We start from the raw sequence: 13,177 nt of genomic DNA on the forward strand, positions 1-13,177 counted from the left end.
ATACCTCAGGAACAGAGCCTAGAGAGGTCCAGATTATCCCCAAAGATCATTAAGGTGAAGTTAGTGTGGGTCCAAAGTGGACCGAGCCAGAGCTTCCTAAATATCCTTTCAATACCAATATCCATAGGATGACCAGGAATGGATCGTGCCTTTCAGCTGTATGGGACATAGGAAGGAATTTAGGGGAAGGAATGGAAACAGATTTTCCTGTGGCCATCTGAAAGATGGAAATGAGATGGGAGCAGAAGAACAAGCCTTAATGAGATCAAATGATTCTCATGTAAGGAATTAAAAAGGAAGAACAAGCTCAGATATTTGAAGTTGCTTTTATTTAGCAAAACCTTGTCATCGGTGTTTAGTTGCTACTTACTAACTCAAGTCTTCTATTTTGTAAACTCCTACAGTGACATAGTTTAGGTAGTAGGCTTTGCTTCCATATCCCCCTCTACTAAGACATTTGCTGTAATCTGCATTTACCAGGCTAATAACACTTTGCCCTTGATTATCACCCAGACAGACCAATAGCTTTGCACTGGCATCCTGTTTGTTCTTCTTATTTTGGTTTTGCTTAACCTGTGCCTCTTTGTGACTTGGCAGTCCTTTTTTTCCACTCTGACCTATAGGTCTATAGAAGTGTACTGTTGAAAAGTATTCCAAGAGAAGTTGTGGCATACAATAAAAACATAAATGGTGATTTTGAAATGACAGATTGTGGTAAGTTGCCCGATTTAATATTCTATATGTAATATACATTTTTTTTAAATTTTATTTAAATGTCAGAGAGAGAGAGCACACGTACAAGCAGGGGAAGCTGCAGGCAGAGGGAGATGTGGGCTCTCTGCTGAGCAAGGAGCCCAGTGAGGGACTCGATCCCAGGACGCTGGGATCATGATCTGAGCTGAAAGTAGACGCTTAACCAACTGAGCCACCCAGGCGTCCCTGTAATATACCTTTGATTACATTGTACATAATGCAGCGGGTGTCAGGGAACCTGGAGTCAGTGATGTAGATGGGATGGATAATGCATATGTGAATGCATTTGGGAAGAAACAAGTTTGAGATAAATATGGGTGAGGTGCCTCCCTCCAAAGAGGTTATAAATTGAAACCATTAATTTGTCACCTGTTAGTTGTATTTTAGAAGAAGTTTCATAGTCTGCTTACATATATCAGTAAAACACATAAAAGGCTCTTAATAAATTTTTTAAGTAAATCTGAATTACAGGGAAAGTAATCAGTGATCAGTGTCCGTGATCTGCGTGGGGTGACAATTAAGTTAATGAAATAATCTTGTTCATTAATACGTATTCTGCCACCACCAGCAAAGCTGCCACCCTGTTGTTACCATCATGCTAAGATTTGAGGCACTAGTAAATTTTTTTCAAATAAAGGAAAATCAAATGGTGATTATTCATGTCGATAAGTTGTGAAAATGCCTCTTCTGCCAATCTTTTCCTTGTCTCATCTTTCCATTACTTATTTTTTTTTTTAAGATTTTATTTATTCATTTAAGAGAGAGAGAGACTGAGAGAGCACACAAGCAGGGGGAGAAGCAGAGGGAGAGGGAGAAGCAGACTTCTTGCTGCGCCAGCCAGGAGCCTGATGTGCGGCTCAATCCCAGGACCTGGAGATCACGACCTGAACCAAAGGCAGACGCTTAACCATCCTGAGCCACCCAGGCACCCCATCATCTTTCCATTACTTATTGTGTACTACATGTACCATGATTTATTGAATTCCACAATGTGAGACTCTCTTTTTTTTTTTTTTTTTTTAAAGAGAGAGAGTGGAGGAAGGAGCGGAAGAGAGGGACAAGCAGACTCCGCACTGAGCACGGAGCCTGACACAGGGCTCAATCCCAGGACCCTGGGATCATGACCTGAGCCGAAATCAAGAGCTACACACTTAACCAACTGAGCCACCTGGGCACCAGTGTGGGACATTTAGTTTGTTAACCATTATACTTACCTTTGTGAGGAACATCACTGTGGCTTAATCTTTGATCCAAATCCTTAGGATACATTCTTAGAGAAGATTGGCTGAGTCAGAGACTCTTTTAATCACATAAATATCCATGATCATTCTGGTGTTTACTGGGATCTGAACTTTTAAGATCTTACCAAAAAAATTTTTAATAATAATGTCCTAGAAGGGCACCTAGCTGATTCAGTTGGTGGAGCGAGCCACTCTTGATCTTGGGGTTGTAGGTTTGAGCCCCACGTTGGGTGTAGAGATTACTTAAATAAATGAATAAATAAAAACTTTTAAATAAATAAAGGCTTCTAATTTCCCCAACATGGGCCAATTTGAAGCATTAGGCATACATAATAAATGGTCACTATTTTCATCAATAAAACCCATTTCTGGCATTGAATATGCTAATTAGCACAGCATTGGCCTTTGAGATATGCCTAACAGAAACCCTTATAGTAGCCACCTATTGGGAATGAGCTTCCTGATTAAAACACCAATTCACTCATGGACCGTACATTCTTCATTATTGTGTTAGCAGACCACCCAGACTGGCATTACTGATTAGAAAACGTGAGGGGCTCCTGAGTAGCTCAGTTGGTTGAGTGGCCAACTCTTGATTTCAGCTCAGGTCATGATCTCAGTGTCCTAGGGTTGAGCCTGCATGGGTCTCTTTGATCAGCATGCAGTCTCTCCCTTCTTCCCCTCTGCCTCTCCCCCACACACGTTCATGAGCTCGCTCGCTCTCTCTCAAATCTTTAAAAAAAAGAAAATTGAGAGACCCAGATTATAGCTTAATCTGAGTAACACAAATATAATACTCAAGTGACTTATAATAGTACATTGAAAACTACAATACTTCCTCAGTGCCTTGTTTTAAGGATTACAAAGAATGATGCGTGTGTGATGTTTAACACAAGGTCTGCTTATAGTAAGACCTCAGTAAGTAACAGCAATTACTATTTTTTAAGCAATATAAAATTTATTGTATTTTATTAATGAGTATTGCATTTTAAATGTTTTTTCTTTTTTTTTCTTTAAAAGTTAATTTGTCTAAGGCCATATTCCTTATTTAAAGTATTTCGGGGACACCTGGGTGGCCCAGTTGGTTAAGCAGTTATGCATCTGACTCTTTTTTTTTTTTTTATATTTTATTTATTTGACAGAGAGGGCATAAGCAGGGGGAGCAGCAGATAGAGGGAGACGCACAGACTCCCCACGAAGCAGAGAGCCCGACGTGGGGCTTGTTCCCAGAACCCTGGGATCATGACCTGACCTGAGGACAGATGCTTATTAACCAACTGAGCCACCCAGGCACCCCAAAGCATCTGACTCTTGATTTCAGCTCAGGTTATGATCTCAGGATTGTGAGATTGAGCCCCACGCTGGGCATGGAACCTGCTTAAGATTCTCTTTCTCCTTAATACTAAGTGAAATAAGTCAAGCAGAGAAAGACAACTATCATATGATTTCTCTCATCTATGGAACATAAGAACTAGAATGATCAGTAGGGGAAGAAAGGGATAAAGAAAGGGGGGGTAATCAGAAGGGGGAATGAAACATGAGAGACTATGGACTATGAGAAACAAACTGAGGGCTACAGAGGGGAGGGGGGTGGGGGAATGGGATAGGCCGGTGATGGGTAGTAAGGAGGGCACGTATTGCATGGTGCACTGGGTGTTATACACAACTAATGAATCATCGAGCCTTACATCAGAAACCGGGGATGTACTGTATGGTGACTAACATAATATAATAAAAATCATTATCAGAAAAAAAAAAAAAAAAAAGATTCTCTTTCTCCTTCTGCCCCTCCCCCCCAATCTCTCAAAATTAAATAAATAAAATACTTTAGGGGTGCTTGGCTGGCTCAGTTGAAGGAGAACGTGTGACTCTTATCACAGGTCATAAGTTTGAGCACCATGTTGGGTGTAGAGATTAGTTAAATGAAACTTTCAGTTAGGCGCCTGCCTTTGGCTCAGGTCACAATCCCAGGGTCCTGAGATCGAGCCCCATGTCAGGCTCTCTTCTGCTCAACAGGGAGCCTGCTTCTCCTTCACCCTCTGCCTGCCGTCTCCTCTGTTTGTGATCTCTCTCTCTCTTTCTCTGTCTCTGTCAAACAAATAAGTAAAACCTTAAAAAAAAAAATGTTTAAAATAAAATATTTGAAATGTTGAAGACTAGGTCACACATTCAAAAAAAAAAACAGTGAAAACATTCTCTCAGACAAAAACTCTGTTTTCATATGAGATACATAACATCGGTAACTGCAAATTGAGAATCAAGTGACTTTATTTCACATTATACCCATTTAACAGTCACCAGATAGACAATGAAGATATAAATAGAGCGCATTTTTACTTGTTTTTGGATCATTGTGGTGCCTTTTAGAGCTCAAAAGAAACTGCCAAAATATCACTGAAATGGTTTAAAACCACTGAAGTTTTAAATTGGCCCGTGATCAGTAGCTTTTGCATAACTAGAGTTAAATAGCACTGCTTTCTCAGTCAGAAAGCCAGTCTTAAATATTTACTGCCCACTGTTACTCTGAGCAACAAAAAGGATGAGCGAGGATATGGTGGGAGAAATATAAAACAAATGCCTATTCCGGGGAGGTGCTACTGTGCTGGTCAAGCCCGTCATATCTCAACCTTACTCTCTAATTTATAAAGAAACTCTGATCTTCTTTCTTATTTTCATCTTAAAATAATTTTGCTTCTTTTACCATTTTTAAGTGGTAAGAATCACAACATATGCCTCTTCTCAATCTGAAGACTCATAACAGTATGTGTAAAGAAACCATCATCAGTCCATTGAGCAGCTCCTCTGGGGGTGATGGATTGGCGTTTCATCATTGTATGCATCCCAAACAATTTGGATGTGCCCAACCTCTGAAACCAGTTCCCTGAGAAATGGATATCTGCTGTTTCCTCAGTGTTCCTTTACTTAGATGCAAATTTGTTGTCCTGGGATATAAAACCATATGTATAATGGTTGTAGTTCATGGCCACCCGCAACGCTGGGATAATTTACCTTCTTCCTTGCCACTTTCACTTTAGATCTTTAGAAAATTCTGAAGCCAGAGATCCAGGCTGAGAAATTCAGCATGTCTTTCCAGAGCTCTGCAAATAGTATGTCCATTCCTTAAGAGCTTGTCTCATTCACTAATAATTTATGTAAATGTGGTTATAAAATCACATTTTAATTGCTTGACAGTGGTTATATGATAATCCAGAAAGACATTCCTCTTATTCATGGGAGCAGTAGGGAAGATTATTAGGCCATAATAGTTCACTGATTCATCTCAAAATCATCAGGGTCAGGGTGCCTGAGTGGCTCAGTCAGTTGAGCATCTGACCCTTGGTTTCGTTTTAGGTTGTGATCTTAAGTGTCGTGAGATCGAGCCCCATGCCAGGCTCCACACTTGGCGTGGAGTCCGCTTGAGATTTTCTCTCTCTCTTTCTCTCTGCCCTTCCCCCTGCTCATGGGCTCGCTCGCTCTCTCAAAATAAATTTTTAAAATCTTTTAATATATATATGTATTTATTTACTTATTTATTTATCAAGGTCACCTGGCTGGCTCAGTTGGAAGAGCATGCAACTCTTGACCTCAGGGTCATGAGTTTGAGTCCCATGTTAGGTGTAGCAATTACTAAATAAATTTTAAAACTTTTAACATTTTTAAAAAATATTTATCTAACATGTACCATGTACCTCAAATTATATTAGATAGAGGTCCCTTCTACCCTCTGAGAGGAAACAGACTTCCAGCAGTTATTGCACCAGGCAGGCAAACCTTTGATCTCCTCTTCCCCAGTCTTTCATAAGTTCCATCTCCTAATTAAGACTTTAATTTGAGAGTGTTAGAGTTCCTAAGAGAGGGGGGAAGGTAGAGCTCTTTCTCCTGCATAAAGGATAGTGACATCTTGTTTTCTCTTTTGAAATGAAAAAACAAATAGCTAAATAAAATCATGTTAGTTAGAAGCTAAGGTCCCAGAGAGGGTTTTTTTATTTTTAAGATTTTATTTTTGGGTCATCTGACTTTGGCTTAGGTCGTGATCATGGGGTCTGGGATCAAGCCCCATGTCAGGCTGCCTGCTCAGTGGGGAGTATGCTAGTCCCTGTCCCTCTCCCTCTGCCCCTCCTCCTGCTCATACTCTCTATCTCTCAAATAAATAAAATCTTTAAAAAAAAATGATTTTATTTTTAAGTAATCTCTACACCTAACATGGGACTCGAACCAACAACCCAGAGATCAAGAGTTGCATGCTCTACTGACTGAGGCAGCCAGGAGCCCCACCAAGGTCCCAGAGAGTTTTAAAGGCTTGATTCCTTCAAAATAAATAGAGCTTCTTAACCTTATGTAAATATTAATGACCAGAATTGGAATGACACACAAATATGAATACTATGTATAGTCTGTTTGTCTAGAAATTTCTAATCCAAGGAGAACATTAATTTTAATTGATCCATGTAGTGAGAATAACCTACAACTGCCATTGCCAAGCCAATATGACTTGGAATAGTGTTCATTAGGATGGTAGTAGGTGTTACAGGGAAGGGGGCTATGGATAAAAAATTTGAGAAGCATAGAATTAAAATGAATATGTGTTTTTTTCCAACTACAAAACTTCTCAGAGCCTTTTTTTTAAGATTTTATTTATTTGAGAAAGAGAGAGATAGCAAGAGAGAGCACAAGCAGGGAGGAGAGGGAAAAGCAGGACCCTGAGATCATGACCTGAACCAAAGGCAGACGCTTAACTGACTAAGCCATCCAGGAGCCCCTTCTCAGAGCCTTTAATGTACTAACATGGATTCTGAATTTCTAAGAGGAGGTATAATATGCAGCATTTCCTTAACTTACTTGACTGCATAGCTTTTTCCCACCTATTGAAATCCTTCAACATAGCCTTTTGTTATGCAAAGCTCATGATTTGCCACTGCCACCCATACCCTGGAGCTCAGTTTAGCTAAATCCCAACCCAGCGCTGTCCCTCTGGCCCAGTGACAGCTCAAAAAGGTATGGTTGTGAAAACATTCTTGCTGAAGTAATATCTAGAGAAAAAGAGTAGTAGCCTAAGTTTACATATTTGCATTTCTTAAGACTCCAATTTAATTTATACATAATATAGATGGATTTCTGAACCTTTTCTAGAAACATTAATTGCTTTACATAAAGATTTGTGTTGACCTGATCTTTTTTATGTTGTAGAGAGAGTTGTAGTTCAAATCACCACTGTATTAAAGAGCACCTGTCATAACACTGAATTCTTTTAACAGAGTTGGAAGATGCTACAAAAACACCTGACTGTTCCAATGGACCCGTGAAAGAGGAGAGAGGTGATCTGATCAAATTTTACAATACAATATATGTAGGAAGAGTGAAGTCGTTTGCACTGAAATACGACTTGTCAAATCAGGACCATGTGGTACGTTTTATATTTTACTATATGAATATTTATAGTCATAGCTAGAGTACTGTGAGCTTACTAGATGAGCGTTTCAGAGGCAAAGTGCCACTGATACGTTATATAGGAGGAAAAAAATGCTAGTACTTAGAGAGTGATTAAGGCATTGATACACACAGACCAGAGGAAATCATGAAAATTTTATCCATACTGTGACTATGTTGCTGGAAATTATGTTTTTTTCAGCCATAAATAAACCCTTACAGTATAGCTGACACCTAACTAAGAAATGCCAATGAGAATAAAAATATGGGGGGGTACGTGGGTGGCTTAGTCAGTTAAGCGTCTGCCTTCTGCTCAGGTCGTTATCTGGGAGTCCCAGGATCAAGCCCCTCATTGGGCTTCCTGAAGCTCAGTGGGGAGTCTGCTTCTCCCTCTGCCCCTCACCCCACTCGTGCGTGCTCTCTCTCTCTCGCTCTCTCATTCAATAAATAAAGTCTTTAAAAAAAAAAAGTAACACATACCATGTAAAAAAAAAAGAATAAAAATATGGGGGTACCTGACTGGCTCGTTCAGTAGAGGATACAACTCTTGATTTTGGATTTATGAGTTCAAGCTCCATGTTGGGCATGGAGCCTACTTTAAAAAAAGAAGAAGAAGAAGAAGAAGAAAAATATGGTGGGATTCAAAAAAAGAAACTCACCCTACGAAAATTTACTTTTGGTTATTTCAGATGGAAGCTCCACCTCTCTCTCCTTTTCCACATATTAAGCAACAACCGGGCTCACCACGCCGCATTTCCCAGCAACACTCCATTTATGTTTCCCCACATAAGAATGGGCCAGGCCTTACACCAAGGAGTGCTCTGCTATATAAGTTCAATGGCAGCCCTTCTAAGGTAAGTTACGCACAGACTGACTCCAAAACAACCTATGTACGTGTGTTAAAAATTGGATTTCAGGGGGCGCCTGGGTGGCACAGCGGTTAAGCGCCTGCATTCGGCTCAGGGCGTGATCCCGGCGTTGTGGGATCGAGCCCCACATCGGGCTCCTCCGCTGTGAGCCTGCTTCTTCCTCTCCCACTCCCCTGCTGTGTTCCCTCTCTCGCTGGCTGTCTCTATCTCTGTCGAATAAATAAATAAAATCTTTAAAAAAAAAAAAAAAAAAATTGGATTTCAGATTACGAGTTAGTAATCTTTAATCTTGCTCTTTGTCTGTAAAGTTACTACTAATAAATATGAACTGTTAACTGTGGCAAGTTTCCTGTGATCAAGAGCAGTGTGTTCAACTGAGATAGTTTAATCCATTACTATTGTTAGATTGGGGAAGTTTACTGCAGGAGTCCAGCGTGTCTCCCGCTTAAGCATGATCTTGAGAAGGGGCAAATAAGGCAGCACCTGTAAGTGGTCAGACACAAAGAATATTAACTTTAAAGAAAGGCCTTCCAAGTGAAAGTTCATTTGGTGAATGGGATAGTGAAAAGTCCGAAAATAGAGCCCTTCTCATATTTACACACTGTTTTGTGGTTATCCCCATCATAATTTCCATAGAGTGATAAAGATGTGACAGTTACATGATTGTTGTTTTCAGATATTTGAAGAGCTATCAAGCAGATATGTTTAGTATGTCTCTAGAAGCCAGCCTAACTGAGATACAATACCTCACAGACTTGCATTTCCTCTTCATAGAACTTGATTTCCTGTAAGGATGTTTAGAAGAGGTTCTTGCATGAAATCAAAGATGGGACCAGTTGACTTCTAAGGCAGCGGTTTCCAGACCATAGATCAGAATCACGCGGGGCGCTTGTTGAACACAGATGTCTGTCCAATAGACCTACTGAATCCCGAAGCTCTGGCAGTCAGGTTCACTAGACCATTATGATCCTCAGCTTTCAGGAACCACTTCTCTAAGGCCTAGCTACTCAGAACGTAGTTTATAGACTGGCAACATCAGCATTACCTGGGAGCATGTTAAAAATGCAGGATCTCAAGCCTCATGCCAGCCCTACTGAATCTGAATCTGCATTTTAACAAGATCCACAGATGATTAATAAGCATATTAAAGCTTAAAAAGCATTGCTCTAGGAGGAGGATCTCAAACTTTAAGGGAGCTTAGAATCGTCTGGAGTGCTTGATTAAACATAGATTGCCTGGACCGCATCCCCAGAGTATCTGATTCAGTAGGTGTTAGGGTGAGGCCTGAGAGTTTGCATTCCTAATAAGTTCCTAGATACTTCTGCATCTGGTCCAGTGTCTACACTTTGAGAACTACTGCTATAAGGTAAATCCAGTTTTTAAAGCCATGAGAAGATGAGTTCTAATCATCCTTATTACATTGGCCTAGATTCAAAAATTAATTTCTGGGGCACCTGGCTGGCTCAGTCGGTGGAGCATGTGACTCTTGATCTCGGGTTGTGAGTTTGAGTCCCATTTTGGGTGTAGAGATTACTTTAAAACTTTTTTTTAAATCTTAAAAAAAAATAATCTCTACCCTAATGTCGAACTTTGGATAGAGTGCAGGAAAAGCAGTTAGCTTAGTTCTTTGCTGTTATTTCCTCTTTTTTCCCTTTTTACTCACACATGTCCTCTATTTCTGCAGAGTTTGAAAGATATCAACAATATGATAAGGCAGGGTGAACAGAGAACCAAGAAGCGAGCAATAGCCATCGATGGTGATGCAGAATCACCTGCCAAACGCCTCTGTCAAGAAAATGATGATGTTTTGCTTAAACGACTACAGGATGTTGTCAGTGAGAGAGCAAACCATTAATGCCCTTCCTGTTTCTCTGATAAAAGCACTTTTAGGTGACAGAAAGTTGGGGGCTCTATCTTCAAAACTTTCAGCCCTGTAGATGGAAAGTATCACTGAGTTACATGAAAAATTGCACCAAAATTATGTGCTCTTTTTTTTTTTTACATTTATGCAAAATGTAATTGACAGTGTATTTTGATTGTATTGGAAAGCAATATTTTAAGTGCCTTTTAAACATTTTAATAGTTATAGAATTTTTTAAATGTCAGTTCCTTGATTTAGTTTTTAAGATGAAGTAAGGAGATACCTCATAATTTTTCAGCTCACTTTTAAAAATAATCAAATATGTTCTCCTGTGCTTTGTAATATGAAGGTGAGCATGCTTTGAGGTATCTCTGTTCTCAATTCAGTATTGAGTAGAGGGGCACCTGGCTGGTAGCACATGAGACTCTTGATCTCAGGGTCATGAGTTCAAGCCCATGTTGGGCATAGAGATTACTTTAAAAATTATATATGTATGTTGACTACGGTTTGGTTCCCATAGCACCTGGGCCAAAGGGTGATACACTAGCCCGTCTCTGACCCACTTTGGCAACTCCACATGCAGGTGCCACTACCATTCTGGGTTGTCCAGCTCCCTTCTCATGCCCTTTCTCTCCTTGAGCATAAGCAGATTTGTGCCTGAGCCCATGCATTACTATGCTCCTTGCTTTCCAGCGCTAAGCCCTCTTAGCTGATGTCACAGCCGAATAAAAGGGCTACTTGTGTGCAGCTTTCCAAAGAATCAGCTGTGCAGTATTCACTTTTTCTAATGTGTTTCCAGAATCTGGAAGGACATGGATAAACCATTCTTAATTAATTTTGAGAAAGTTATGAAATGTATGTTTTTTAAACTGCAAACCTTATTTTTTTAAATACAAAGTCTTTAACTTATATCTAACCCTGGCTAATTTGAGTTAGTCTAAGATTTGGCTGTAAATTTGTAATTGCTATTGTCAGGAATTTTGTTTTTAAATTTTAAGAAAAGTGATTTTGGTCACATTTTACTTTTCTGAAAATTACGTCCTCATTTTTTGTGTAGTATCTACACATGTTGTAAGCCGAATAACATTAAATTTGTCTGAAGTCCTTGTATATATTTTTGTGTAGCTATAACTGTTGTGTCATTTTCATCTTCATTGTGGAAAATATACATGAGCATTTGTACATTGACTATATAAGAAGCTCTGGGTATGTTTTTATCAATTTTTAAGATGATATCAATGTACATAAAATAGCTAATAAAACATTGGAGTTTTTGAGTTATTAAAAAGACACGGGACTTGTGCTCTTTGCTGCATGACTAGAAGCAACTCTGCAGCCATCCACAACGTATACCTTCTTAAATACCTGCTTTATGTCTTTTAAATACTTAGTGTAACTTAAAAGTTAGTGTTCTGGTGGCTTCCAGGGGCCAGGAAGAGATTGGGGAGTGACTGCTTGAATATGGGGTTTTCTTTTGAGGGGATGAAAACATTTTAGAACTTGATCTAGGGGCGCCTGGGTGGCATAGCGGTGAAGCGTCTGCCTTCAGCTCAGGGCATGATCCTGGCGTTATGGGATCGAGCCCCACATCAGGCTCCTCCACTATGAGCCTGCTTCTTCCTCTCCCACTCCCCCTGCTTGTGTTCCCTCTCTCGCTGGCTGTCTCTATTTCTGTCGAATAAATAAATAAAATCTTTAAAAAAAAAAAAAAAAGAACTTGATCTAGATGGTGGTTGTATACTGTGAATTTACTAAACGACACTTTAAAATGATTATTTTTAAAAATGAGGGGCTGGCCCTGCTTAGGATTTTCAGGAAACATGGAAGCAGCAGCAACAGTTGGAGTTTAAGCACTTTTGTGATGGTCTCTGGGTGCCCTGTGAGAGGAAAAGGGAGAATGCCTCTGGAATCATCTTCCTCTCCAATGCCACTGTCCTTCTCCCTTACCCTCAGTACCAGACAGTATTACTAACTCTTCCCCTCCCGCAGCATCTTACTTCCCAGGAGATGAAGTGTATTCTTCACTGGTTTGCCAGTTGGTCAGGTCCCCAGAGTGAATGTTTCCTCCAGGACCTGGTAGCTAAGGCAGTGCCAGGAAAATTATAGCCACTGCTGGAAGGGCTGGAGCAGCTTAGTGTGTCTGGAGCAAACCGACCACCTTGTATCTTTGAGTGCCAGCTATGTCTTTGGGATCGGTGGTTTCGAGGTTGGGCTAGCAGGAGCTCAATGAATTTGGGAGGCAGCTGGAGGTCAGTGAGCCAGACTTCATGGCAAAGTGTTACCAGGCAGTGGCTGCTACGGCTGGTAGAGACTGATAGGCATTAAAATCAAAGAAGATAATCACAGCTGTTGGAGCCGTAACTTTTCCTGTGAGAACTTCAAATGTGTCACTTGAAGGTCTAGGGATAGTATCCTGACCGGCTGACTGAACTTGTTGACCAGTACAGGTTTGATTATTTCTTTGGGGGTGGGGAGGGGCAGAGGGAGAGAGAGAATCTTAAGCAGGCTCCATGCCTAGCGCCGAGGCCACCTCAGAGCTCGATCTCACAACCCGGAGATCATGACCTGAGCTGACATCAAGAGTTGGACGCTTGGCCGACTGAGCCACCCGGGTGCCCCAAGCCTTGGTTACTTCAACATTAACAGCCTATCAAGTGGACTGCTCACATAAATGTTTTCCAAGTAAATCCGGATCAGCATTTTGCCTCCCAGCTTGCCCCTTTCTACATGTCAGACCCTCAAGAATTCCGTGGCTGCTTTTACAGAAGAAGAAGAAACCCACGCATTATAACAAGCGTATTGCTGGCCCATGGGGCTATAAAGTAGAGCCTTCCTACTCCAGAAACAGGAGAGAAGGACAATAAAAGGTCATGTTTTTATAGTTAAACTGGATTCACATGGCTGGCTTCACTGCTCTTACCAGATTCTGTGACATCCCAATTATTAGCTTTCCTAGTGATCATTGTAAAATTATGGAAAAATCAGGAGGGGGAGATAATTAGTTACTCCTTCTACACTGATGTTTG

At 40.5% G+C, this 13,177-nt stretch overlaps 1 protein-coding gene across 3 annotated transcripts in view; it reads left to right on the top strand.

The window, feature by feature from the left end:
- RBL1 (RB transcriptional corepressor like 1) overlaps positions 1–11,439 on the top strand; it is a 56,885-nt gene extending 45,446 nt beyond the window's left edge. For all 3 annotated transcript variants that reach the window (XM_026503455.4, XM_048222337.2, XM_057312534.1), the window contains 4 exons: positions 624–714; positions 7,250–7,398; positions 8,111–8,275; positions 9,975–11,439. In XM_026503455.4, the coding sequence (XP_026359240.1) occupies positions 624–714; positions 7,250–7,398; positions 8,111–8,275; positions 9,975–10,145 (576 nt within the window). In that variant the 3' untranslated portion in view covers positions 10,146–11,439. The remainder of the gene's footprint in view (positions 1–623; positions 715–7,249; positions 7,399–8,110; positions 8,276–9,974) is intronic.
- The last annotated feature ends 1,738 nt before the right edge of the window (positions 11,440–13,177 follow it).

This window comes from Ursus arctos, unplaced genomic scaffold (assembly GCF_023065955.2).
Source record: "Ursus arctos isolate Adak ecotype North America unplaced genomic scaffold, UrsArc2.0 scaffold_16, whole genome shotgun sequence".
In the NCBI taxonomy this organism is placed as follows: Eukaryota; Metazoa; Chordata; class Mammalia; order Carnivora; family Ursidae; genus Ursus; species Ursus arctos.